Source organism: Prorops nasuta, unplaced genomic scaffold (genome assembly GCF_024137725.1).
Source record: "Prorops nasuta isolate Cenicafe-Biocafe unplaced genomic scaffold, Cenicafe_Pnas_1.2 PNAS00004, whole genome shotgun sequence".
NCBI classification, from domain to species: Eukaryota; Metazoa; Arthropoda; class Insecta; order Hymenoptera; family Bethylidae; genus Prorops; species Prorops nasuta.
The window spans coordinates 3,803,115-3,830,754 of NW_027116801.1; the positions used below are offsets into that span (position 1 = coordinate 3,803,115).

Sequence of the window (27,640 nt, forward strand, 5' to 3'; positions counted from 1 at the left end):
TACGAGCTAGTCACTGTCAACGCAACGCAGATAAATCTCTTAAAGCCCCGTATTACACACGAGAAAAACCCCGCCGATTGTTTGGATTTCATTCCACCCTTTTTAAGGGGGTGGACAGCGCCTTGAAAAACAAGCAAATCACTTTTTTATTTCTCCTCCACCGCTCCCCTCCCCCTCTAAACCTATCAGTCTATTAATTCTATTAAGCTTAGCGCGGTGCGCCTTCTCATTTTTTTGCCACCGTATTTCTATAGGATCGAGTTGATCGTGAATAAACTCCCAGAGAGAATCCTCGTGAAAGAGCTTGAAATCTCTCGTCTCTGCATGTGACAACCGCGTAGATCAAACGTGCTTTTTTTTCGCCATATCGCTGCATGCGAGTATTTTTAAAGCTTGCTCGAATGTAGCGGGATGCAAGAGCAACAATCGCCTTAATAAGGGAACAATCGAAAAAATCGCGGCCTTTCCCTTCCTGCTGTTTCATCATTGTCGATCGTTACCAATTTCTCGAGCTTTCAAATGCGTCCGCGATTTTATAGAATCCCCGGTGCTTTTGATTGGGGAGGGGGTGGTGGACAATGGGTAATTACGGACAAATACCGATCGATACGACTGTGTAAGCTGGCAGATGATGATTGTTGACTGATAACTCCCTCTCTGCCCCCCACCCCCTCTCTCGTGCTGTGTATCGTACGTGAGTGCACGTATGCGTGAGCTCGAACACGTGATTTAAAAGGATTTCAAACGACTATAATGAGAGTTCACCATTAGCTCCAGCCATTATTCCAGTTGTTTTTACAACTATTCGATATTTTCAAACCCTTCCCCTTAACAAATTTCAACCCGAATTTTAATTACTTCCTATAAACATAATTAATTTATTGTTTTATTTGGAATATAAAACCATTGTACTCGATTTTGTAATATAATATAAATTTTTGTTTTGTGATTCTTAAATCACACTGGACGTTATCGTAGAATTTAATGAATTCTTTATGGATATTTAGCGAGCACGTGGACAGAAATAAAAATTATTAGGCATAGCCCTGTGTGGCATGATAATAAGACCAATTTGAGAAAATTCGAGTGTGTAGGAATAGTAATTAAGCAGGAACCCTTGCAGCAAAGATCGTAAAACTTTCATAGTTCAGCTAGAAAACGAATGGTCCCCCTACATGCTAATGTAACCCGTTGCATTAATTTGAATTTTAAACAGATTGTAAAACAGTATAAAATATTTCGATAACTTTGCTGTATCGTATAATTTAAAAAATTATTTTTTGGCAATAATTTATTCCGAATATCATTTATAATTGGAATTTTTATAGTTCTTAAAATTTATCATTTTTCCTCCTGCTCGAAACATTCGATTGATTAAATACGCCGGCCAGTAAAGCTGAAAATTTTAATTGCTTCGTGCTCCTGCAGTTTGCAGCACTTTCCAAGATTCTGTACTATCTACATACGAGTTAGTCTTCATGATCATCTCTGGCTCAACAAATTTTGTGTGGAGTCCTACCTTATCGTCAAGCGGTAGAGCGGACTTGAATGGCAAGCAGGAAAAAATTATGATATGATTACTTTTGGGAATCCTGAGAGAAGACATCATCTAACGACAGAACTACAAACTAATCAATCAAGCTAATGTTGCTCACGACTCAAATAAGGTGCGTCATTCAGTAGTTTAGCAATTAAGGTATAACTATATTCAAGTAACTACATCGACTTAACACTACTAGGCATAGCATTCTAAAGAAGTAAATTTATTACTGCTCCATCCGCATTCTGACATTTCTGATTGTATCACTTCTGCTTTCTATCCAAAACAAATTTTCCAGAATGACCATTTTAAAATTTCAAGTGCATTTACATTTTTTGAAATTTAAAAGTAATAAAGTATATTGAAATGATTTAAGAATAGCACAGTAACTGGTAATAAAAAATTTGCATATTTTCTAACATGGGTTTCCCATGAGTCACACAAGCAATAAATAAGTATTATTACGTTTATTAAAGACATTTTGTACAAAAATGCTTTTCATCTTAACGATCATAAAATCTCAAGGTTTATATAAATAAAATTATAATTAAGTGCTAACAGTCTGAGAAGCTATTTACATAATTTTGATGGATATATATACATACACTAATCCATCAAAATATTTTGTATAGAACAGTTTTCTGATCAATACTCATTTAAATGAACAAGATAAAGATTTTATCATACTTTCAGACTTGAAATATATATGTTTCAACCATTTTATGTGATAAAGTAAAGAAAATGCTGTAATTCCATGTTAATTACGCGTTTTGAAAAAATACTCGACAACTCTGTGCACAACCTAATAAATTATATTTTTATCTAAATTTTCTGTATTTTTACTTATAATTATAAATTCTTTCAAAAATATCGTTGTAAGTGTTCCTTAGAAAAATAGTAAATCTGTCGATTTTAATCTCATCTTATTTCACTTGTGATTTAAGATTTATTCTGGAAAGAAAGTCCATAGCTTGATTGTCTCCCTTCCTGTGTTCTAAGGCTCGAATAACATCAGAAGCTAGAATTAAAAAGTAAATTGATAAGTTTATCAATTAAATTTTAATACAATGATAACAATATTTAACAAATTGTATATAATAATTACTTCTGTTAGTGGGACGGGAAAGTTTTAGATGAATTTGTTCAAGAGATTCAATTCTTTGTTCTGGTCCAGTTTCAACTATTTCACTAAATGGTAAAAAGGCTTCGGCCATAAACCTGGTTCTCAAAAAATCTTTGTCTTTTACCTCAAACACCAAAATGGCATCTTCGATACTTCTCTGTTCAGCCGTTAATGCTCTAAAAATTGTATTATCTAAGTAAAAACTGACAATATCTAAGATAAAAATTCAACTTAATTCTGCAAAACTCACATATTAAAAATCTCATCGAATAGTGGGAAAAGAGTTTCTTTGTGAACATGAGTTTTTGGTGGTTTAAGATCCAAAAATTTCTCTTCTGGTAGCAGTTTGATTTTCACGTAAGAGTCGCATTTACCTGGAATAAAAATAAACAAACATTAAAATGATATAATACAGAAGTGAGAATTTCGTGCAAAATGAATTGTCCGAACTCCTGAAACTGTTACAACTATAATTACAAATGAAATATCGAGCAACGATCGTCTATTCTTATACTAATATTGGACAAAAAAAAATTATCGTTTCATAAAAAAATCTCACGTCAATCGTGAAATTATTGAGATGAGTCGATTTTGAACGATTCAAGGTACAAAATAAAATAATGCCATGCATTGCATAAAAAAAAAAGCAGCAGAGGAGGGCAGGCAATTTTACGGGGTTGTAAATGGTCTCTTATTTGATTCTTGTCTTTTTACATACTTGTCTTCACCTCTTTCAGTCTTTGTTTTGACTTTGAGTGCAGTTTGCGCTCGAGAGTAGACAGCTTGCCTATAAAATCTCCTATAACATCGAAAAAAACATCATTCTCCATCCAAGATTCTCTGAAACTATACCGAATCTATCCCAGAGACAATAAGTAAATTACAATTATAGTACGTGACAGTCAATGAAAATTAATCGCCCATAAAATGCCCAGCCACGTGAGAATTGTTTGAATAATTCAGCGAGAAGCCACAGCAAATCAATCGAATACTCTGGTTAGTCGAGAAATTTCACGAAAACTATAATCGGCCACCGATTATGAAAGCTTATGCACAATTTACCATTGCTGTCCGTTGGTCGTAAATTCCTCGCGTTCAGAATCTGCACTGTCAAATTATTCTCAACGAATTGAGCCCTGACAGTGATCAATCCATAGATTGCCTCCTCCATTTCCTTCTGTTCTTGAATCCTTTCTTGACTATATTGATGAATAAGATCGGCAGTCTCCAATCCGTGAAGTTTCAGTAGGTTTTCTATCTTTTCCAATACCTTGACGTTCGCGTTCTCGTCTGCTCCAACGTTGAAAAATTTCACCAAAGTGTGCAGAGTGCGATGCATGTTGGAGTAAAAGGATGGAGGTCTACGTTTCTGGTAGGAAAATAAATTGTTAGCCATCGTTCGAGGAAACCTTCTATATGTAGAATTATACAAATAATACGAAACCTCTAAATTGCTATGTACGAGTTGATAAAGAGTTTCAGACATAATTTCCCAAATCACTAAAAGGATCCTCGCAAAATTATCCTCGTTAAGATTATCGTGCAAAGTCGTAAGATTTAGATCTAAGTACTGTAGTAAACGATCCATGGCATTGCTAGATGTATCTATTAATTCTGCACCCTCCATGAGATACCTGTATATAATTAAAATAAAAATAGTGGTATTTTTTAAGATGAATGCGAAATTGCAGGTATTGAACAATCGAAATATAGTTACCTGCTCATAACAGGGGCCATTTTGTTAGCAACGACTTCGAGTAATTCAATAATTTTGTTTTTAACAGTGTCACCAGCATTGTCAATGATTAATCTAAGGGTCTGTCGACATCTTTCGGCTTCCTGCTGAGTTTTGCTCTCACCGAGGGCTTCCACGATACTTTCAAGCCCCAGATCGTTTGCCAATGGAGCGATCGACGTTCTGATATAATCGATATTATTTATTGCTAAACACCAGGCATTCGACACAAGAAATTTTTTCTCATAAACCGAACTTTCAAGCTGCTCCAGTTCCGTGCTAGTTTCTGCTTTTGCTGCCATTTTATCAGCATACGCCACGGAGCACTTGCAGATATCCTGAAATTTTTAAATTCAATATATGAATAATCAATCTGATTGAACGTTTTGTGGTAAACTATTAAAACTTACGTCGATTATTTTAGCTATAAAAGTGTAAGATCCCTCGATATCGGGCCAGGCCAGTTGAGTCCAAAAGACTTTGATTTGATAGAAAATGGTTAAAGTGTCAACAGCACTTGAGCTATATTGAACACTGCTGTCGACTGGCTGCAGAGTATCAAATTCAACTGCTCTATCGATTCGTTTAATTGCTTTATAAACTGCTATGTCTAACCAGTGTGCTACACCTCCCCTGAACCATTCGTGATAATTCTGAATCTTCATATATTCCAAGTCCCCTTCTGTACAGACCACCTGTCCAAGGCTGCAAATATTTCTCATTAGAAAACAAACGATTCATTTTCATCGATTGAACGTATAAAACTTGCAAGTGTTTTACTCACATGGCATATCTTTGCAGTGCCAAGTAAAGCTCGAATAAAGTAGTGCCACAACTTAATTCAGAATCATCGTTGCTTTCTACCTCGATTCTTTTTAACCTGGCACAAACATCTTCGATAATAATCGTACATAAATCGCTTATTCGTTTCTCATACATAATGTACAGTGTTCTGGCATATGGGAAGTTAATTTTTCTGAGAAAAAAAAAAGTAATAATCAAGTGAGATAAATTTTCTCTGGATTGTCTGCAATGCAAAAAGGAGTTGGAATTGAGTGAGAAAAATTACTTGATAAATAACTTGTCATAATTGTCGAGTGCCCTTTGTAGATCGGCTCTGATCAATTGAATGACTTTAATGTGATATCGAATGGCATCCTCGTCTGTCTCAGTGTCTGGCTGATTGTTGCTCACGATATGCTCGAACCATTCTGCACCACCCTGGATAACAGTGTATTCCAGAGCTCCAATGACGCTTGGCTTAGAATCCTCGACGTCCGACAACCATGGATACATTTTTGATGGAAACAAATCAAATTCCTCCGGGACTTTCAGTGCGGATAACGAAGACAAAACACTGTACAATTTAAAGGCAATATGGTTAGAAATTGTAAGGAAGAGGATCTAAAGAATAATCAAATACAATTTACCCCAATATAGCTGCCAGTTGCACCATAACATTTTTATCGCACAAATTGAGCCTCCTAATTTTCCTCAGGCTATTCAAACAAGAGTATAGTAATTTTCTTGTAGCATCCCAAAATAATTTAGTTTCATCACTGGAGAATAAACCATTTTCCAGAGGTCTCAATAATTCAACAGCAAGCTTATTAAAAACAGTGAAGCTTAATGGGTGTTCTTGATGTATTCTCGAATATTCGACCCACTGAGAAAGCACAACGTTCCTAGCTAAAAGACCACGTTGGGCACTGTGCTGATTTATTAAAGCTTCGGAGGCTGCTGACCATTTTCCACACCAGCAATATTTTTCCACCTTCTCCGACTCAATTTCATGCAGCAACAGCAATCTGATCAAATGCCTGTGTTCCTGCGCTGCTACTTGTGCATTGTGCTCTGCGCTAAACGCCAAACGAAGCTTCACCAATCCTCGACGTTTACTTTTATTCTTCTTCTCCAAAGAGTACCACATTGTGTGTCCCGTTGCTGGTATGTCCTTTAAAAATGTCAAGTCTCCTTATTATACTGAATAAATCGAAGTCTCTCGTAAATATGATTTTTTTTTTGCAGCATTCCTCAGCCACTCTCATACCATTAAAATTATCATTGGCAATTTACGCATTAAACTGCGAGATAAACGAGACTCGACGTTACTTTAGCTCCGGTTAAAAGCTGAGAATTGCTTTCATCGCGAGTAAAGGAAAAGATAGAGGCAACGATCGTTTACACTCACTTTTAATTGTATTCGACACTTGCCGATAAATTCATTGTCATGGCTTCCAGTGGTCGCTGTCACCGCTATCTCTTTCGCCAATTTCACTAGTCCTCGTACACCCTTCACATCCTTCACTTTACTCATCTTTTCCGGAACCGTCTCTGCAGCATCAAAATCCCTGAATAAAAAACAATAGAAAATTCTTATCACAGTTTTCTTCCTAAGTTTCTACTAAATTTATCTAGTTAATCATATTTACCAAACTTCGAGGAATAATACGTCATTTTCAGGATTATCCAGCGGTCTGAAAATTTCCAACGGACATTTGTTTACATTATTTATCAACTCTTAGCATGTGCATCGAAAAAAAATCATTCTCTGCTCAATACGAAGTGCAACGCGATACACTGTATCGTTATCTAACCTTGGGTGACCTTTAGAAAGAAGAGTCGTAAAAAAATATCTCTTACACCGTTGTACTCGAGCCGAGGGATTTTTAATAACTTTGAAAGAGTAGTTGAACTTACAGCTCGAAGTGTTCTTCCCAGATCGGACTGAGCGTTGCAGGTTTTACGGCAGTGTTGTACCTTCTGGTCGGTGCGGACTCCAAATATAAGGCACAGAATGGGTCGCTCTTGCCATTCGCGTCTTTCGATACCAACTCTTTAGCCTCTATCACTTCAACGTTAAGATGCATTTCCGGTGCCTATTTAATAATCGTATTGCTCTTTTATGGTTTCTCAAGTTAAGCAGTTTACTCACAAGAAAATAAAATTTAACATTATTTTTACCTCCATGTTTCGCGTTTCCTCGAGAACTCTTTCGTGAGTCTCACTGTCGACCTTAAATGCATTTTGCAGTTGGTTCAGAAGAGTATCTAGACTACACTCTTCGGAAACATCGTGACCGACTTGATGTTGTGTCATGTAAACTAGAGCTGCGTACAGTTCTTCAATCTGTAACAAGTAATATCACGTTACGTAACGCGTAGAAACTAGAAGCAGAAAGCTCGTCAACAAAATCTGATATTTCATTAAGGACAAAGCCTCGTTTAACATTGTTGCTGAACAACGGATGGATACAGCTACGCGTATCAACGCAGCTGATCTAAATTAACGATTCCTGATATGGGGAATTCGTGACAATTGCGTGAAACGCAATATTTGTGCAAAAGGTTTGGCAAAAAATCTGTTTCTTTCTGCAGAAATTAAATGCAAGCCCTTGTTTAGCACTGTTGCTGAATAAGAGATAAATAAAATTGCTTGTATCAACACAGCTGGTCTAAATTAGCATTTCCTGGTAACGGGAATTGTTGACTGTTACGCGAAAAACGCACTAATTTGTACAAAAAGTTTGACAGAGAAACTGTTTTTTTTTTAGTAGAAATGAAATTCAAGCTCTCGTTCATTGTTATTGTTGAACGAGAGATAAATAAAGTTGCATGTATGAACGTAGCTGATCTAAATTAGCATTTTCTGGTAATGGGATTTGTTGACTATTGTGCGAAACAAGGTAATTTGTGCAAAAGTTAATAAAAACCCTGTTTTTTCTGCAGAAATTAAATACAAAGCCGCGTTCGATATTGTTGCTAAATAAAGGATAAATAGAACAAAGTGTATCAACAGCTGATCTCAATTAATATTTTTTGGTATCTAAAACTATTGATAATTATGCAAAACTTTAATTTTTGCAAAAATTTAACAAAAACACTGGTTTTTTCTATGCAGAATCTAGTTCAACTTTATTCCTGAACAAAAGAAAAATAAGGCAATGTAAATGTTGCACAAATTTCTGCAAAAAGAAAACAGATTCGTCTGCAAGTACCAAATCCACACCCTCGCTCCACATTGTTTCTGACACGAGACGAATAGAGCAAAGCGTATCAACAGCTGGTTCCAATTAGTGTTTCCTGGTATCAGGAATTGTTGACAATAAATACATGCGTATGTGTGTGTGTTTAAGAAGAAATAATCTTTTATTTCTGCACCGAGCGACAGACTATCCACATAAGAAGATATAATAAAATACAGTTGAAAAACGATAATATTGACATCCTCCTTTTTCCTCCAACTCACCGTCATGGCTTGCAGAAGAGCATTTGTTCTACGCTCTAATTCAGCCCTGGGAATCCCCCTGAAGGTGTTTCTTTTCAAGCTCTCCCTGCTCACCCCCTTCGAATTGAACGTCCTCACCATTTTGTTAATGGACAAAGCACTCTTCTCCTCGTTAAAAAACGAACGATAATGAAACCCCATAATTAAGCCATAACTTGGTGTCAACATATACACTTTTACTTTACTCTCACACTTTCACCAATTTCTTCGAATCAAAACCATCGGAGCATCGACTCTTCGAACTGTTTATTGCATCCGGAAATCACCGCGACCATTTCAAAATGATTCACCAGACTTTCGAGTACTATTTCGGAAAATTCGTCGAGATTCGCGAGGCAGGGAGAAATCTGGCACGAAGTTTCTTGGTCACTTCTAGTAGATTTGGACGAGACGGATCTGGAGCATCGTGACAATGACCCGCAGACACTGAAATTTCACGATCCTCGCCAAGAAGAACAATAACGTTTTGTAGCAGTTGCACTTGTGACCTCGGCGACGAAATCCGAATGACTATTTGCCCGTATCAGCAACGTCAACACGTTGTTTCAGGACAAAGAACTTGTCCAGATACAGATACATCTTTGTCAACCTTAACACCAGCTTCACAGACACGCGTTATTAGAGTGAGTCGTGCACAAATTGTCTGCATTTGAAAATCGACAACGGAAACAACACTGCAATTCGATCCAAGAGATTAAAAACCACTCGAGATTGTTTCTGAAAAGGTCGTGGGTGCTCACTGGATTATATCAAAGTCACTGGGTAAATTCCTAAAAAAAATTAGAAACTCGTTTGCGTCGTGCAAATTAACTAATTTAACACTGATATTGATAACAGGAGTAATCGTTTAAAGAAAATCGAGAAAAGTCCAAGGAAGCGGTGTTCAATAGTGACGCGATACGGTTTGGAGGAAGAATGAAAACGAAATGCATTGTGTCCGAGTCATCGAGGTTTTACCGAGTAAAGATGAACTTTTACGGTGACCGCGACCTTTCTTATCAACGAGGCGGCCAAGCGGATGTTACAACGTATGCATAATCGTTCGGGATCTAATCGAATTTGTCCGTATACACACGAGTTCGGATTACACGTGCAAACCACGATAATTTACAATGTACGTTCCTCTCGCAAAAACGCCTCCTAAATCCGGATTTTTCTTGGACCAAATTTTCGGAGCGAGAGCATAATATACCGGACGAGACTGAGCGATCTGCCACATTCATCATGGCATAAATGCATAATCTAGCAATGCGTTATATCGGCCGTTGCATAATGCTTCATTGAGGCCGTGATAAATTAACAAAGATCAAGTACGAATTTCCGAATCAATTATCAATTCATAATAATCGCACTTTTATTCGATCGACGAATTTATGATTTTTTTAATCGCCTTTAATGGTATCGGTAATTTTAATCGTTGCGGATTTCACTCTGGCCATACGCAACACTCGACGAATAAATAAATGAAAGCTTGAACGTGGAAGCTGCTGGACGAAATCAGACTGGACCGTATTCCACTTGAACTACATACGTAACTACAATGCGTTCTTCCTTTAGCGCAATTGTGTCCAATGAAAGCTGATATGATAACAATTAGTTCATTGAGCATCAAGGCACCCGGTATGCGAGACTCGAAAATAATATCTGCAGCTCTTAGCCATTTAGCATTTGCAAAATTATGCAATTTTCTGCCATCCAATTTTACACTTGCTCCACTGCCGTTTTTTTTATGCGCAAGGACGCACGTCGATATTTTTTTCAACTACCTTTGTTCTCTTCAGTGAAAATTTCTTCTAATTCGAGAATTGTCACAAACATACGCTTCTCACCTGGACCACTGACATTTTTAAACCACTGGCTGACAATTTGCCAATTTTTCTTCCATTTACCATTTAACCTAACCCACTTTTCTCAGAATCTCTTATTTATATTCAGAGAGACCACGCACACGTATTACCCTTCCCCCTCCCAAAGAATAAGGAAAATTCAGGAAACAACAAAAGGGGGAGATAATTATTTAAAATAAAATTTGTTACTAATTCACGTTAGTCACAAAGGCTTACGAGCTAAGAAGTTCGATTTACCCTTCGACTATACATCTTTCATAAGCCGTTAACGCACTCCAAGCACTTGGATAATCTCATCCACAAGTTTTTCACGTGTTTTAAACCACAAACAGTTTTATCCCTCCATAAAGTCGCTTATGGTTTATAGCTATCTTTGTTTACCGGCTTTATGTATTTTGGAGATTATGTAAATTTTTTTAGATACTTTGGTAGAAAATCGTGACGATCGATGGACGAGAATTAATTGTCGAGAAACGAAAAAGAAGGATGAGGCGGGGAGATTAGAAGTGGAGGCAACAAGTTGACTAGAGGTTTGCTGCCACACTGCCAGGAATAGATGGACCGACAGATCAGAGTCGACCATTTGAATTCGTTGTGGTGTAACGTCGTCAGCTACAGCCACACAACCACCACAAAGCGAGAATCGCCTTTCGGATTGACCTTAACTGCTATAGAATGAGCTTACAGGATGCGAAGCTCTTTAAACGTGCTATGCGATAATTCACTTTCCTCGGCCATTCTTTTATGAAAATCTCAACCGATCACAAAGAATGTTTTTCTTTTTGAAATTAATTTCATTACGTGATAAGTGACACTACACAGTTTATTTTTATTATTATTATTATACAATGTTTATTTATCAATGTATTTATATTTTAATACTTAATGCTATACTGTATTCAGTCCCCTGCTATTTTCTTTATTATTATAAAATGTTCGATAAAAGAAATTTAAATTGTGCAATAATATGCAATTAATCCTATTTAATGCAATCTACGTTTTAATATGATTAAGTTGGTATATATATATAAAAAAAACGATATGCAAATTGACTATTTGGGATTAGTGACTGCAGACTTTTATTGTGTCACCTCGCTAATTCTTGGAATCATAAAATTACTCACGAGTAATTCTTGGGTCCTCAGTAACACCGACTTTCTGTAATTCTTCCAGATCATTGTGAAATTGCCAAAACTGATTATAAAAAACTAAATGATAATGAGAGAGGAAAGAACGATTCTAGCCAACTATTACGCGTTGAATGCCAAGAAATCGATACCTCATAAGGAATGCCAGTCACGTGAGTAAAGATTTAATATCGAAGTAACAAAACTATTAATAGACCAAATCAGTTCAAGCAATGAAAACAAGACAGCCATATATGATGAATGAAAGGTGTACAGTTATATTTACAAACAATATGACGCGAGGATCTGCTGGATTCAAGATTGCAAGAATTCCTCGAACAGCTAAGAATATATTTTCGGAAGTTTATCAACCAAGTGTTTAATGTAAAATAAACATCCGATAACGTAGTTCGTGCTATTCTCGTCCATTTCCACCACAGATTCGCTCATTTCGCCTGGCTTTTAGGAGTTTCACACAGCGAATGCACTTTTCGATCATCAAAGAGTAAATTAAACCAGCCTCAGTTGATGAAACTGCTTAGAATTATCCGAGATGTTTCTCGTCAACTGGAATCTTGACAGGCTACCCCTTATTCGTGGAGAACGGAGCAAAAAAGTATATTCATGAGATCGATGGACCATCTGGAAATGACCACTTAAGTCATTTGAATGTACCGTGACTCGAACAATTCCTCCTCGAGCGTGCGTCAATAATTAAGAATGTTTCTAGATTTCTTAAATTAGGAATAATAAGCTGTTAAATAATTATGCAGACTTACGTTCCATCCCATAGATTCGACTATGAAATTTTCCACCATTTCCTCCTCGTCTCTATCGCTGTCCGTTTCCAGAAGAGCTTCCGTCGCTCCTTCGATACTTTCATTTTCAACCGGTGAATCTTCATCTCCCTCTTCATCAGACTTCTTTTCTGGCAATGGACCCTCCAGTTGCTCCTGGATTCGAACCCTCTCGGCCAACAAGGTACCAAGATTCTCGAAAAATCCATTGTCCGATTCCTGAATTCTAAAATGAAAAATATTTTCTCTCAGTTTATTGCAATGGAATTCCCCAAAACTTCACGAGTCCTCCGCACTAAAACTAAAAATCGCTTGCTTCGTTTTTAAACTATTCTAGTAGGCAGCTGAAAAGCAGATTTCTTAGCAAAACTCAGAGTTTCGTTTTAACTGTGAAAAAGCTGGTGTGAAACGCATTGTAAAATCATATATGGGATACAGTGTTAAACGAATGGGATGACAATTGAGGGTGACAACAATCAACTACGTTGCACAATTCCTACGATAAAACAGCGTCTTTGTGCACTACTAAACAAATGATACGGCCTTTCTTCTCTTCACCTTTTGTGAATAAAGTTGAAAGCCACGAACTTCCAATAGAATCTCGCGACCGTAACCTCTTTGGTTTCCGGCCTCTGTGACATCCGTGCCGCGGCTATGGCATAATACGGATGATTCTCGTCCAGTTTTTCGAAATGTTTCATTTTGCTCCGTTCAGCCCTTCAGAAAAATGTTAGATCCTTTAGAATCTTGGACAGCAAGAGTATCAATCATTCGAGAGGCTAAATAAAACTATAAATTCCATGCAATTCACACACTATTCTCTTACATAATTTCTAATTAACTATGTAATTCCTCCCCGCTGCTCGGAATCGAAATTTGCAAATTTATTTAACGATTATCTTGCATGAAATTTCAACTTATTTTAATTTCAACTTATTAATGTTTCTTTCTCAGATTTTTGAACAATAGTCGAACGTGCGAACTGTCGAATGTCTTTTAGGAAACTGACACAGTGATGACGAAAGATGCAGACAGGTACGTCAAGGAAGGATAATAGTAGGAGGTAACTGTACAGTGTACACCTATATTAAACAATCATATCTCAATGCTACATCACTTATCACTATACAGTCGCAAAAATAAAACTGCGTATACATCTTAGATAGTAAACCTTTGAATTATTACGATAGATTTGCGTAAATTAAGGAACTTTGCGATGCCTGCGAATATCGTTTATGTAATCAAAGGAGTTAAGAAAAATGTCACACGTGTTATCGCTTGAGATAAGGACGAATTAATTTACAGCTTTCAACAGTGTAAACATTTATATGGGAATTTCACTGAATGAGCTCACTATAAACGAAAATTATTTGCTGATTCCGCGCTCGTGTCAAGCTATCGACTGTTCAAAGTTAAACTATGGATATAGGAAAATTGCGGAGTGATCGCGGTAATTTCCATGAATAAACGAATGATTTGTATTCGATCTGCCTCAAACGTCTTATTATCTTCTTTCGTGCTTCTCTTGGAGGAAGAAAAGATCAGAAAATTTGGGTTGTGCTCTTACGTCACGTCGAGCTTCTTCTTTTTCCTGCTGTGGTATTTTGTCTTCCTCTATTCCAGTCTCTTTTTATTCTTAACCCGGGTGTGACAGTGATTCACCGTACCACATTCCAATTACAAGTATCTAGCAAAGAGATAAAAGAAGCCTAGCTTCGTTCGAAAGCCTCCCCCTCCCCCCTTCTCGAAACAACAAAAATCATGTGGCTTAAAATTTTTTTTATTCCTGACGAGTGTTGTCAGACCTTGGGTTTTTTGTCCTCCTAATGTATACTCTTAGTCCGTGTGTCGTTACGTATAGATAGGGACTGTAGTGGGCGTCGGAAATACCCATGATCTGGCATCACTGCTCAGATCTACTCATGTCACCTTCAGTAGTCTTTATTCTAGTTTCTGTCAAAAAAATGAATTGGTAAACAACACCTCTAAATCTCTAAGACACATAGTATGCAATTAGAATCAACGATGTTTAATCGCAAGGCAAAGACAGCTTTGCGTTAAGGAAACTCGTTGATCCCCCCTCCCCCCTCTCTTAGTCTAATTATCCAACATAATTGTTTTCCTCCTCCATTTTTTTCATTAGCTTCGCACCGTTCTGCCTCAGCGACTGCGGCCATCACACGGTTAAACAAATCGATTACTGGTGATTGGTTAACCAAAAAAAAGGATTATTTGAGAAAACTCGTTTGTTTTCTCTATTCGAAGAGGGAGAATGGAAAGGACAAGTTTGCAATGTAGAAAATTAATTTACGCCTCACGTACGCGTTTCCTTTTTGGGATAGGTCGAGCAAAATATCGAGAAAGTTCTCTCAAAATTATTCGACGAGAATAAACAAAGAAAACAACATTTTCTTGTTATCTTCCGGCTAAATAATTCGAGTTATGTGATAAGGATTAATTATTACAACGAGAAGATCTCATTAAATAAATCGTAACGTGAGTCATCGTAAGGCTAAGCTACATCCTTGTATCTTTATGTATTTGCACGCACACATTGGAGCGAATATATCTGCACTGTGCATGAATACCGATCTTGAAGTATTTGCACATACAGACAGATAACTTAACGAGAATACGTGAAAGCATGACTTAAGCAGATGGCAATCCCACCTTCAACCAGCACTGCTTAATCACTTCAAAAATAGAACCGTATATATCTATCACTGCATCTATTTCTCACCCAAAACAAATTTGCCTCGAATCGTTTGACCAAATTAATTCTCCCAACGAAATAATTCAATTTTACCCTTGCTCCAAATCCCGTTTCAATGCAATTATATTGGCACTTGCTGGCCAAATTCAGTCTCATCTGTGATAATAAATTCTCATTATCAGATTCGGGTAATTAAAGTAGAATTTTTTTATTCATATTTCAATAATTTAGAAAATATGTTTATTTCACCTATAATATAAATACTACAAAAATTAAATTTTATACAGATCTATAATGAACAAGATTGAAATGGAAAAGTATATCACGAGGATGAATCTTTATTAAATAAAAAATATACACTCTGCCTGTACCTTAACTCATGTTCGGTTTTTTCTTGCTGTTGCTTTTCTTTATCCTCTCTTTCCTGCACAATTTTCTGGTAAAATCCTTTCCACATTGCCTCCTCGTCCATTTTTCCAATTGTATATTCACAGAGTAATCAAACACAAATAGCTCTGGGCTGGTCCAGCAACATTTACGTCATTCACTTTTACCGTTATTCCCGTCTACGCAATGGGCCCTCTGCCTTCGACTGACCGTGATAAAAACCCCAAAATCTATTGATGTGCTTCGCAATTAAATGTCAAGATGACAATTCTGAGATTGTCCGGATGTCAAAAGTTGAATGCAAAAAATACAAACGCCGGCTGAAACCGACCGAGCTCCGCAACTGCAGCTGCACTTAATCATCGAGCATAATTTATTGAACTGTTTTTTAGTACCTATGTTACCGATAGATGGCCTCAGACTCTTACTTAACCTTTATCTACATTTGTACAATTAAAAACAATTATCCAATAAATTTATTCTTACTCGGAAATCTATTTTATAATTTCACAATAAACTGTATTAGAAAATCATTCACGTGGCCTTACGTAATCAGGTAAATACAGAAGTTGCGAGGATATTGAACTCCACTTAGTTACTTCATCCACTGAGAGATGGCGATTCTATTCAGAAACTGACGAGGATTCATCTCTCAGGCAAACAGTCGATAATGCTAATATAAATCTCTGTCTTTTACCAAGTGAAGCAGAAGCACCAAGAATTAAAATTCTTTGCCACGATGTTCGCTTCGCCTCACGTTTATATCTCTGTTTAATTAGTTTAATTTAATTTATGATCTCTCGTATTTGGTACCGTTTGTGTCACAATTTTTAAATAATCTGAGTCACTTGGTATCCATGCAGCTCCAAAGATAATGACATCATACATTTTTTTACAAACGAACGCACAATCATCTGATTAAGCAAAAATCGTTCCAGGAAGAGACTTCATTGTACGCTAATTTCTATTTTAAGTTGTGATTTATTAATCAATTGACGTGTAATTGATCAATAATAAAAAGGAGAGTTAAAGTTTACAAGTAATTGTGTATGTAATATTCATCAATATACTTACCCAGATTCAACAATAGTAAACAATAAAAATGAAACATTTATTATTGATTGATAGTAATTATTTTATGTCAAGAAAAGCTGTGCACTACTCAACATTAGGTGCAGAGTCCTGACTAACTGAAATGGAAGCAGGTGGATTTTTCATCACGCAGGCGCCACTTCGCCATTTTATGTGTACATTACAAGGAAAACCATGCGTTTTTATCAATAAAAAAATTCCTAGCAAGAACCATTAAAATCTTGAAATTTATCCATTGCAAAGATAATAAATTTTCGTTATCGCAACATTTATATTTTGCCCGCTAACATATAAAACATTAAATTCCCAGTTGAATTACCGCTAATAAACATCAACAAAATTTTCAATATTTCACATTTAACAATTTTAATGTTTTTTAAAGAACTAAAGTAGATTATAAAGATCTATAAAAACAGGCAAAATTACTATAGCTAGTAGTTTCAACAAGTTCTCTGAGCAAAATCATGCATCTCAAGAGTGCAGCTTTGCTTATTTTGTTTGTTGGTAAGAAAATTCTTTTTCCAATACTCAATATAAATGTTCTTAACTGGTTTTCATTAGCTTTCAGCAATCGATGCTCCTCTTTTTCGGTTGCCGAAAATGATATTGATCTTGTACGAACGTCGAGACCTCTTCGGTCCTCTGATTTATTGGACGACTGGCAAAGAAAACAAGTCGAAGAGGCCATACAACAATTTATGTTAGCTTTGGTTGGACCAGCTCCTAAAGGTGTGAATTGGCGACCGAATAATAAAGAAACAGTGCCAGAGACGATCGAAAAAATATCCACAGGCATAAGAAATAAATTATTCAATTTTGCCAATTCTATTGGACTAAAGAGATCTTCTGGCAGATACACGAAAAATTTTTTCAATTCGAACCAAGAGCCCAATAATGATTGGCTTAGCGAGTCCGTGCTCCAAGGGACACTTATGTCCACAGATCTTACAGAAATGATAAACGAGTTATGTACTCAACTCCAAAAATATTTTCGAGCTTTCGGAGTGAACTTCTCTCCAGATCAGGTGTGTCGATTTGCAATCCAAGGTTAACAAAATATTGTTCATTATTCTTAACACTAATTTATTTACAGCACATCTCATCGTTTGGTTCTACAGATATGAAGCCATTTTCATCCCTCGATGGTTTGTCGGACTCAGGGTTAAGTTTCTTCAAATGCATGTCTGATAATATTAAGAGCAGAAAGAATGCGTTCAGTTTTAACGACGCTTTGGCAAATCTAACTTCCGGTTCACCAGAAGAGACTTCAAAATTAATGAAAGAGTATATAAGAAATTTTATCTTCACTCTGCCGACAAAAATGAATAAATTTAATAGCGAAATGCACGATCTCATCTGCAATTTCGTAACTAACAATGACAGCAATCGATACAAAACTTGTATCACTGAGATGAAACATATCAAAGATTGCATGCTCAAGAATAGAAAGAGTAAAATGAGAAGAAGTCAAAAGTCTGTACCAGCATGGTTGAATGAAATGGAATCAATCTCCGATTGTCAATTTCAGAAAAATAGACAGGGTAAAAACAACATAAGTTGCAGAAAGATCGAGAAGAAGATACCGAAAGGCACAAATCGACAAGTGAAATATATTTATCGAACCATTTTGAGTGATCAGATACCACCAAACTCTAGCTTAAATTATGCCATCAAAGAGTTCTCTAAAAGTTTATCGAAATCCAATTATTCCATGACATTGTGCAAAGACGTGTGCAGGCATTTTGTAATTTACAATGAAGGGAAACAGAAAGTTGAACGTTTAGCAAGATTATCAAAAAACGATAAAAATTCATTTATAAGGTATGATTCGATGTCGGACTTCTACCAATGCTTTACAGAATTAAATAAAAATATATCAATCTTTTCAGGTACAAAAATATGACGAGATCCCTGGAAATTTATAAAAGGGGATTATTGAAGAGTGCAATTAATACAGGGAAAAAAATGCATCATTTAGCTATAGCAGTGGAAAATTATTTGGGAAATGGAATTTATAAAGGCAAAAAAAAATATTGGGATAGAATTCTTGAGAAATTGGGAAAATGGTTTGCATCGCTATTGAGCCTCATTGCTTGTGAGCAGGAAGACACAATAACAAAACCTGAAATCCATTGGACACCTCCGGTCACTACGTCCACGACGTCACTTCCTACAGTCCCAGACAACAGTGATTATAATAGTGAATATGCTGAAAGTAATGAAAATGATGAAGAAGTTGAAAGTACCGAAAATAACTTCACAGGTTCTAAAGAGAAATTTGGTTTTTACGCTCCACCCTATTATCGACGTAAAAATGGTATGAAAAGGCTCATAACCACTTGGAATGAAAATTATTTATACTGGATAAATCTATGTTTTATTTGTATTTTTCAGATAAAAAGCGAGAATCTAATGAGACATTCAATGCATTAATAAAATCCATGACGAATCTTTCCAAAACGAGGGATTCGAAACGAGAAAGCGTTCTCGTTGCTTTGGCAAATAATTTACTGCTAGCTGCTATGTTTATGGAGACTGTTGGATTTATCTCTACTTTATTTTACGTAGGGAATACTAATAAGCCAATAGGAATTTCACCCATGCCATTCACAACGAGAACATTTGATTTGTATTACGTCTCTACTATACCTGATGAAGAATAAAGTACATTCAGCAGTATGTAGAAGCATCATATAGACTATATTCCACAGAGAAAGTTAAATAAATAAAAAACTTTTATTCGGTAAATTTATCTTTATTTTCCTAATTTTTCCCTATATGATAGCTACGGGCAATACCGGCTCTGTTAATTGCATGAAACAAATAATTTCTTGTTTCTGCATATGTTTATAAATATTAAGGATGACGTTTATAAAATAAGATGCAAAAATCTTGCGCATATCTGATATGTGTACACCTCGATTATTGCCAAATATGTGCAAGACTTGGGCTCTTTTTTAGTGAAAGTACAACTTGAATATTGATACGCATATGTAGAAGTAAAAAGAGTACCTATTTTCCAAAATTAACGTGCTAACATTGTTTGTGGCTACTAGGGTTATTCAGTGTAGATAGCTATTATAGCCAAAGAAGCCTGTTGCACTAATGAGCTAAAAATAAGTCATGCGCGAATAATCAGAGGATAATTTTTTATCAGCTTAGGGAAAAGAATAGACATACAAACATACACACATAGACATCGAATTCCATCGAATCTCTTATCATTTTTAACAGAATTTATAAAACCATAAAATGTAACCACAGAGTGCAAGACTATTATATAAATGTTTCGAAAATATTTTTTTCTTATCCATCACTTCCTCAATAAAAATTTTATAAGGATTTTAACTTAATAAATTATTAATAACGAAAAGCAAACATAAATCATTATTAAACAATTATTAAATCGTATCTGCTTTTATAACATGTCATTTTTATTAATACCCCTGATAAAAGTAGTGGTTTCTTTCTACGGTCATCCAGTTATTATTATCCTGAAGAAATAAATCTCGTAAGATATTTCCAATTGCATAACCTATACCACTGTTAGAGAAAAAAATGTCACTTACAACATATATAAGTAGAAAATACAAAACTTGTCAGTTTACTTGAAGCAGTCAACAATAAAGTGTCTCGAAAGAATGTTGAGAATTTTGGCTCTCTTCTTCTTAAGTATGTCAAATTTTAATTAATCAACCTTTTACACTCTCCTCTTTTCCATTAGACACACATTCGCTAATTTTCTGTTTAGGCAATTCTTTCTTGCCATTTGCTACTTGTCATAATAATGAATCCAGTACAATAGTTAGTGCAAGAATCGTTGGTGGAACGCCAATACCAATCTCTGAAGTTCCATTCATGGTAAGAAAAATAATTGTTGCTCTATTGTTTCATATTTTTCGTTAAAAAAATATAAGCGTCATTATATAATAAATACAACAATTTTTAGTTGTCCTTACACGCTAAATGTTCAGGAGTTGTGTGTGGTGCAGTGATTTTATCAAAAACTCTCGCAGTGTCGGCCCTTCATTGCGTGTGAGTTTTTTTCAGCACATCATTTACCACGTAGTCCATGATTTGTTTTAATCAATCAATTTTTGTAGTCATGGAAGCGATCCAACAGAGTTCATGGTTCGAGCTGGTTCTCATAGAACAAATTATGGTGGAACTGTTCACAAAGTAACAAAGTTTATGATTTATAATGACACGATGATTAGCGAGGATTTCGGTTTGTATAAGCACGATATCGTGCTACTAGAAGTGAAGCCCCCTTTTAAATTTTCAAAAGAAGTTAGGCCTGTCAAACTTCCAAATCCAAGAATGACCAAAACTCCAGCATTTCTCTACGTTTCCGGCTGGGGAGCTACGGACTATCAAAATCTAGTATGAACTTTTTTTGCCTTTATTCTTCTATAACATTATAGATTTACGGTGTGCGAAGACTCATTAAATTTTTAATTATTTTATTAATTGTAATTATTTAAATAGGTATGTTAATTTTTATTTACATATCTATATTTATATATACACTGAGAAAAAGTCCTTTACTTCAAATAAATCTATACTTAGAGATTCATTAAATGACCGATTCAGCTAAATAAAAATTTATTCGAATCGAGTCAATTTTAATTAATTAAATTCAATATCATTAATATCAAGTAGGCATTTGTTTACAACTATATTCAAGTAAAGAGGTTTTTTAAACGAAATTATTTTTTTCTCAGTTTGTAATTAGTAATCTATCTTCCATCAATTTTTGATTTCTCATTATGCATGCAGTTAGTAAAAACAAAATTACCAATTTCCAAATTTATCCGCGTCAACACAAGTAATTAATCAAACTCGCTCTTTGTTTGGAACCAATTCTTTTACAAAACATTTAGGTTTAATCCTTAACAAAAAATTATTAAAATTTGAAAATTCTTTGTTTCGATTCTTTTTAGCGATCGAATAAACTGATGACTTTTTGACCAGAGATCGCCAGGACAAATCATTCGCTAAGAAAATTCCTTAAATTAAATAATTTATAGCCTTTAATAGCTTTCTATATTACGAACTACAGAAAAAAATATTAAAAGAGATTTCTTCTTAAAATCCCTTCTACTTTTTAAATCTGTTGAATTGACATAAATTAATGTGAAATCAGTATACAATCAACATTCGAAAATCTAGCGTTAATAAGAATATAGTCTGATTGAAAAGTTTTGTCATAGGAATCCAGCAGCAAGTTGCTAACGGTAGGAGTACCGTTCGTCCCATACGAGAATTGCACAGAGGCGCATGAATTATACAAAAATCACGTTGATAAGGATCTCCATTATTGCTTCGGGATGGACCAAAAGGATTCTTGCGCGGGGGATTCCGGAGGTCCTTTATCGGACAAGCGTACTCTCTACGGGATAGTTTCTTTTGGCCACAAATGCGGGAAATACCCAGGAATTTACATGAAAGTCTCTCCTTATTACAAATGGATCAACAAATTCGTACGAAAGAGATCAAAATCACCTAATAATATTTAATCATTTTAATCGATGCAAAGAATAAATATATGATGCAATAAAATCAAGATTAATTTTGTCTTTCTTTATACTTTTTCTGTTTTTAATAGGAAGATATACTTGAAGTTGCGAGGATATCAATTTGTGATAGTGGGATTCTCACGCACTTTGAGAGCTACCGAGTGACCTGCACGTGGCACTGAGCGAGTTTAAAGACCCCCGGAAACACTGTTGGAAAATCAGACAGTACAGTCCTGCTAGTGGCCCATGGGGAAGCACGCGTGGGTGACTCATTCGTGTAAACGATAGTTTGCCGTGCACGCGCAGGTGCAACTTCGTGCCTCAATCATCGCGTCACTTACGTGCTCTCGTTTAACATTACGAGAAATTAATTATTTTCTCGTTGTGTATACATTTTTTTCTTTTTATTTATCTAACAATTTTTACTTTTTGATTAACAGAAATGTTCTTCTATTTTTAACAATTCAATTTATTTCTAAAATATTTTCATATTCAAAACTGCAGCTTTGAATCTTACAAAAATCAAAAATTATTTTCATTTCTAAAATTTATGACTTTTTCATTCTGTATATTTCTTTCTTTTATTTGTTCATTTTTATCACCTAGCAAAAGTATGATAAATCCTCTGATCATCCAATTTAATAGAAATCATCTTTGGATTCTCTAAACCAGTAGTTTATATATAGAGGAAAATAGAGTCTGCAACAGTAATAGTAGGAAGGATTCATCAAGGAGTGTACAATTCTTTCTCTCAGGTAGAGAATTATGTGTCTGTAAAAGTAGACTCGAAGGACACAGGCTAGTGCACAGCACGCGTGTAGTGAATTTCCTGCACGCATCGGACCTGAACGTGGGAGGGTCCACGCACCGTGATATATTCGAAGCCCCTTGGCTATTCAGTTTCGCGTAAACAGAGATTTCAACATCTCGTACGAAAGTTCGCAATGATTTCATTCCAGGATATCGTGCCGGAAAAACTTGATTACGCAAAACAAAAAAAATCTCTACGGGACTTACCTATCGTTAACGTAGGGACGTACTCGATTTCTGATATTCTTCAGGATTTCATTCTTCAACCTGTAGTACCAACTAAAGTTTATTTTTGGACTACAAAATATCGTCAATGAACTTTTAACCTCAAGATTCTCTGTTATTTCACTGCGACGCACAAACTCGTCATTTGACTTTTCCTCGTTTGAATTCACTATTTCCTCGATGTCTATGACAACGAACGATTCCAAAGAATTCGAACTTATTCTCCCATTCGACAATTTGTTCACTCTCGTTCGAATAGCTACACCATCGATCGTATACACTTCCGGCACGGTGTCTGTCATTATCGACAGGTTTTTGTCAGTCGCGTGAACTTTTCTGTACTCTTTCGAATTCACACATTGAAACGAAGTGTCACGATTCCTCGGCAGCTCGACATTTCGAGCCCCGAAGAGTCTTAACTTTTGTTGACGCTTCTGACAGTCAAAACTCGGCATCATCGTAAAACCCTCTTATCAGCGTCCTCGCATCTCTCTTGAAAGAGTTGCAAGTTTGTTCGATCGAATCTTCTGTGTTTCTTATCAAGAATCGAGTTGGAGTTGAGAATTGAATATGCGAGTGCTGCGGTGGAAAAGGAGACACTGAACCAAGCCGCAACAAACGTGAGCGGGTGGGAACACGCAGCTGAATGTAAATAGAGGAGTAGGGGTGCCTGGTCTTAGTGCCTACTCATTATAGTATCACGACTTTCCCCATAGTTTATCGCGCGAGCAGGATAATCGATGGGAAACACAGAGTCATCAAAAAGTGAGATAAGTTTCTTCCGCTGATCCAAGTCATTTCTCTGTTTTACAAATTTCTATTATTAGTTCTTGTTACTCCGAATCGTATCTTGTTAATTCTCATTAATTAACTAAACGCTTGTTACATTATCTACATCCGTTTATATGATGAATAAAAAGATGGAAACTGTATTATATATATATATATATATATATATATATTGTATGAGACAACAATAGGTGACAATAACGGAACATGCCAGATATCCCATGCAATTATACAAATTCACGCGACAGGAATAATCAATAAGCTTATTTGTGTTTTGGTTATCTGCATCTTTCCCTACAAATTATTCTTATGGCGCTGCACGCAAAACAATGAAACGATAGGAATTGCACGCACCTCCGGTACAAGTACCTTAATCAATCGTATAGAATAATAATAATCTTACAATACAGTAAATTTAATTTTAACAATTCATTTAAATGATCAACTTTTTCCTGATGAAAAAGTTCATCATTTGCGGTCGAGTGTCTGACAACAGACGCCCAAGCGTTTTTATCGTTGCCGACGCGTAGCTATCAAAGTTAGTTCACAACTACGGAGACGTATTAAAACTGCATGGATTTATACCATACGGCACCGGATCGGCATGGCATGGCACATTAGTCGAAGGGCTGTAAATGTAATGAAAAATATCTTCTGTACTCCTTCAACCAACGTGTTGTGCCGTGCCGTGCTGGTCCGGTGCCGTATAGTATAAATCGGTTTCAAAAAGCGACTCGCGTAAGTCCATTTCTTTGAATTATAAAGGTTCGTTCACACTAAAACCGGCAATGTTCCGTCACGAATCCGGTATAATAACAAGAGCTAAAAAAGGGCCCACGATACGTTTGCTAATTCATTTTACTGCCGGAGCCGTAACGAAACATTGTCGAATAGTCTTAAACCACCTTAAGTCACGTATGGAAATGGTGTGGATTAAACAATCAGGGTTTCTTAAAAGAAAATAGAGAGCTTTAGCGATAAAGTCGTGTTTTTAACCATAAAAGATTTGATGCTTAAAAGTGCTGAAGGAAAATAATGAAATATCACTGGTGGGAGATTAGAAGCTATACCATCGCGATGTCATTTTTAACCTGCAGTTATGTGACTTATTTGGTTATCATTGATGATAATTTAAATAATATTGTATAGAGTTTCCACAGCATGTCGAAAAATGACCATTAATTATTGTCTAATGAGCTCATTTTGTTTATTTATTTCTACTACAGGATAACTTTCACTTTTCATCTCGTTTGACCAATTTCAATTTTTAATGAGACGTATTAGACGTCCTGATTACTCTTGCATGAAATTATGCATATCATTAGCAGAAACGTACAATTAATTCGTGGTAGCTTCGATGAAATCTGGGGATTTTCTAAATACGTAATGCTGTTTCTCATGTAGTTATTCTTATAATTTTTTTTTTTTTTTTCAATATTCCATGATTGTGCAAGGTCTTTTTCAAGGTAAGAATAAATGAAATTTTATTTATATAAAGGAGACAATAATGACACAGTACTTCAATGTCGACAGGATTTACACATGATACCCAAAATTTTAAGAAGATTTAGACTCTTTTCGTGGATAAATTAATTGCAAATTAGACGCGACTCGAATTGTGATCAACGAGAATTTTAAGAGATTAAATTCATCTTTCACCACTTGAAACGCGAACGACGAGCAGAATTTAAATTAAGGGCTACAAAAGATGGTTCGTGAAAAGGAGCTCACTGTCAAGTTATTGTTAAAAACAGTATTTTCGACCAAATATTTTAAACTGGAACTCTAGAGTGGTAAATCCATAATTTATAGCGCATTAGTTGAAATAAATGAATAGGATAAAATTTTATAGCAGACAAACAAAATTTATTACTGAACGTATATTGTGTGTCTTTTCATATGCAATAAAATGGCAAAATTTAACATTTTGTTGTATGTATGATAAAAGCTGATGAATGGCGAGAAAAAACTTACTGTAAACTAATTAACAAAAAAAAATTTTCGAAAAGAACTTCAGCCATGCAGAAATCCTTGAAAGTTCCCTGATCAAAGGCTCGTTAAATCCTTTCCGTTGATTTCGCAATTTATACAATGTGTCATTTCAAACAAATAAATAAGATAAAATGTTATACTAGATGTGAAAAAAATTTATCACTGTAAATAAATTAAGCATTATATCCCGTGCGCGATAAAATGGAAAAATGTAGCATTTCTTACATGCGATAAATACTTGTATAGATGATGAGAAGAAACTTACTGTGGAGAAGTTTGAAAAAACAGCATTTTCGAAACGGACCCTAGCCACGATTCCTTAGAGGTTACCAGGATCAAAGGGTCGTGAGGTCTCTTCCGTCGATTCCACAATTTGTAAAGCGTCATTTTAAATAAATGATTGAAATGAGTCAAACATATAAATGATTGCTGGAAGCGTTTGACGCGTTTGACGTGACGAAACAAACTCGTCCGTCATTTCTGCATGGAAAAGCGTTACTGAGCGTTTTTTCCACGGAGGAAAATAATGTCTCGATTGTATAGACCGTAATTACATCCAGATGGCTACGTAGGAAAATTTAATTGCATAGTCGCAGTAACAGCTCCGCGAGACGCTGAGATTAACCGGAATGTCAAAGCTATGCCAGTGAACACGCGTAAAACTTTGAGTCGATCGTATTTATACCTGTAATTTTATTCCCACGTCACTAGGGAATCCTGTATTATTCATCTAATTTTCTAAATATAAAATTCCAGGTACATATATGTGTCTAAAAATAATCAGCTTCAATTGTAGAGTCCTAAGCATATAGGATTAAGTGAGAGGGGGGAGGGATTGAAATAATATACTATAATGGATAGAAACGGAGAGAGAAATAGAGAGACAATTGAAGCAAGAGAAAAGATAAAAGGAAAAGAGCACGTGTATATTTTTTAAATAAAAACAATAACAATGTGTTCATGTATATCCAAATTATACATTAGTTTATTTAGATAGCATTGAATCTTGAAAGGTTTTGAATCAGACTAGAGATTTTCGTATCTTACTTTGGCGAGTACGTCAAGCTCAATGATGCGAAGGTCGAGTGAAATTTACCAGCAAAAGATGAAAGCAACTTTAAGACTTCCATCTAATAAGAGGTCCGTAATAAAAATTCCGTAGAAAGAATGATGGGAGGGGCCCAGGAGCGCCGGTCGGATAAAAGGATGAGAGCACAACGCGAAATAAACGCTTGATGAGAGGGAAAATTAACTTTTCTCGTTTGAAAGATCAAAGGCTTTAAAACAATGCTGCATAACTGTTTGCTTGTTATAATTTGCTCGGCATATTCGATCCAATTATCAATTATTGTTCGCTGGAATTTTCCATTTTATCCACTTATCCAATTTATCACATTAAACGCGACCACGAATTACTTTATTATTATGCAAGGAAGAAAAAGAGGAATATTATTCAGTCTAAATACATAATTCTCAATTTATATAACCATTTGCAAGAATCGATTATACCGTTGCTTTGTAAAAGATTTCATTGTTGCACGCTAAATGAACATTCGTAATCTGAAATATTCCAATAATTTCAAGTGCACAAAGCACGGTGAATCCAACATTGAAAGATTTGATCGTAAAACAGGTAAATGTGATCGGAAAAGGCAAC

At 35.6% G+C, this 27,640-nt stretch overlaps 3 protein-coding genes across 11 annotated transcripts; 2 read left to right on the top strand and 1 right to left on the bottom strand.

Annotated features, from left to right (window-relative positions):
• Positions 1-1,974: 1,974 nt before the first annotated feature.
• On the bottom strand, positions 1,975-26,289 carry stac (C2 and C2B_Munc13-like domain-containing protein staccato). Of its 9 annotated transcripts, none has more exons than XM_066725773.1 (18): positions 15,541-15,957; positions 13,015-13,173; positions 12,439-12,682; positions 7,363-7,527; positions 7,099-7,277; positions 6,831-6,875; positions 6,590-6,749; positions 5,829-6,352; positions 5,468-5,755; positions 5,183-5,374; positions 4,809-5,103; positions 4,381-4,736; positions 4,108-4,297; positions 3,726-4,032; positions 3,382-3,462; positions 2,914-3,037; positions 2,646-2,839; positions 1,975-2,558 (listed from the first exon to the last, which is right to left on the bottom strand). In XM_066725773.1, the coding sequence occupies exons 1-18, from the start codon at positions 15,639-15,641 to the stop codon at positions 2,464-2,466; spliced, it is 3,699 nt and encodes a 1,232-aa protein (XP_066581870.1). In that variant the 5' UTR covers positions 15,642-15,957; the 3' UTR covers positions 1,975-2,463. The 9 variants fall into 9 exon arrangements, with proteins under 9 accessions (XP_066581870.1, XP_066581872.1, XP_066581871.1 ...); XM_066725775.1 differs by lacking the exon at positions 15,541-15,957 and adding an exon at positions 13,283-13,299; XM_066725774.1 differs by lacking the exon at positions 3,382-3,462 and having other exon boundaries at positions 15,541-15,956.
• On the top strand, positions 17,065-19,397 carry LOC136772528 (uncharacterized). Its single transcript, XM_066725572.1, has 5 exons — positions 17,065-17,152; positions 17,210-17,673; positions 17,742-18,469; positions 18,538-18,965; positions 19,043-19,397. The coding sequence occupies exons 1-5, from the start codon at positions 17,113-17,115 to the stop codon at positions 19,309-19,311; spliced, it is 1,929 nt and encodes a 642-aa protein (XP_066581669.1). The 5' UTR covers positions 17,065-17,112; the 3' UTR covers positions 19,312-19,397.
• Positions 20,273-22,201, top strand: LOC136772695 (trypsin 5G1-like). Its single transcript, XM_066725826.1, has 5 exons — positions 20,273-20,320; positions 20,400-20,509; positions 20,598-20,683; positions 20,752-21,031; positions 21,862-22,201. The coding sequence occupies exons 1-5, from the start codon at positions 20,290-20,292 to the stop codon at positions 22,165-22,167; spliced, it is 813 nt and encodes a 270-aa protein (XP_066581923.1). The 5' UTR covers positions 20,273-20,289; the 3' UTR covers positions 22,168-22,201.
• Positions 26,290-27,640: the final 1,351 nt, after the last annotated feature.

Bases quoted from the DNA above. Each gene is read 5' to 3' on its own strand.
- stac (XM_066725773.1), bottom strand. From the start codon at position 15,641: ATGGACGAGGAGGCAATGTGGAAAGGATTTTACCAGAAAATTGTGCAG. The intron at 5,375-5,467 runs GTAATTTTTCTC...TTTTTTTCTCAG, and splicing joins TATGACAAGTTATTTATCAA to AAAAATTAACTTCCCATATG. The intron at 3,038-3,381 runs GTATGTAAAAAG...TTTTTATTCCAG, and splicing joins ACTGAAAGAGGTGAAGACAA to GTAAATGCGACTCTTACGTG.
- LOC136772528 (XM_066725572.1), top strand. From the start codon at position 17,113: ATGCATCTCAAGAGTGCAGCTTTGCTTATTTTGTTTGTTG. The intron at 17,674-17,741 runs GTGTGTCGATTT...ATTTATTTACAG, and splicing joins TGAACTTCTCTCCAGATCAG to CACATCTCATCGTTTGGTTC. The intron at 18,966-19,042 runs GTATGAAAAGGC...TGTATTTTTCAG, and splicing joins CTATTATCGACGTAAAAATG to ATAAAAAGCGAGAATCTAAT.
- LOC136772695 (XM_066725826.1), top strand. From the start codon at position 20,290: ATGTTGAGAATTTTGGCTCTCTTCTTCTTAA. The intron at 20,321-20,399 runs GTATGTCAAATT...TTTTCTGTTTAG, and splicing joins TTTGGCTCTCTTCTTCTTAA to GCAATTCTTTCTTGCCATTT. The intron at 20,510-20,597 runs GTAAGAAAAATA...AACAATTTTTAG, and splicing joins TCTCTGAAGTTCCATTCATG to TTGTCCTTACACGCTAAATG.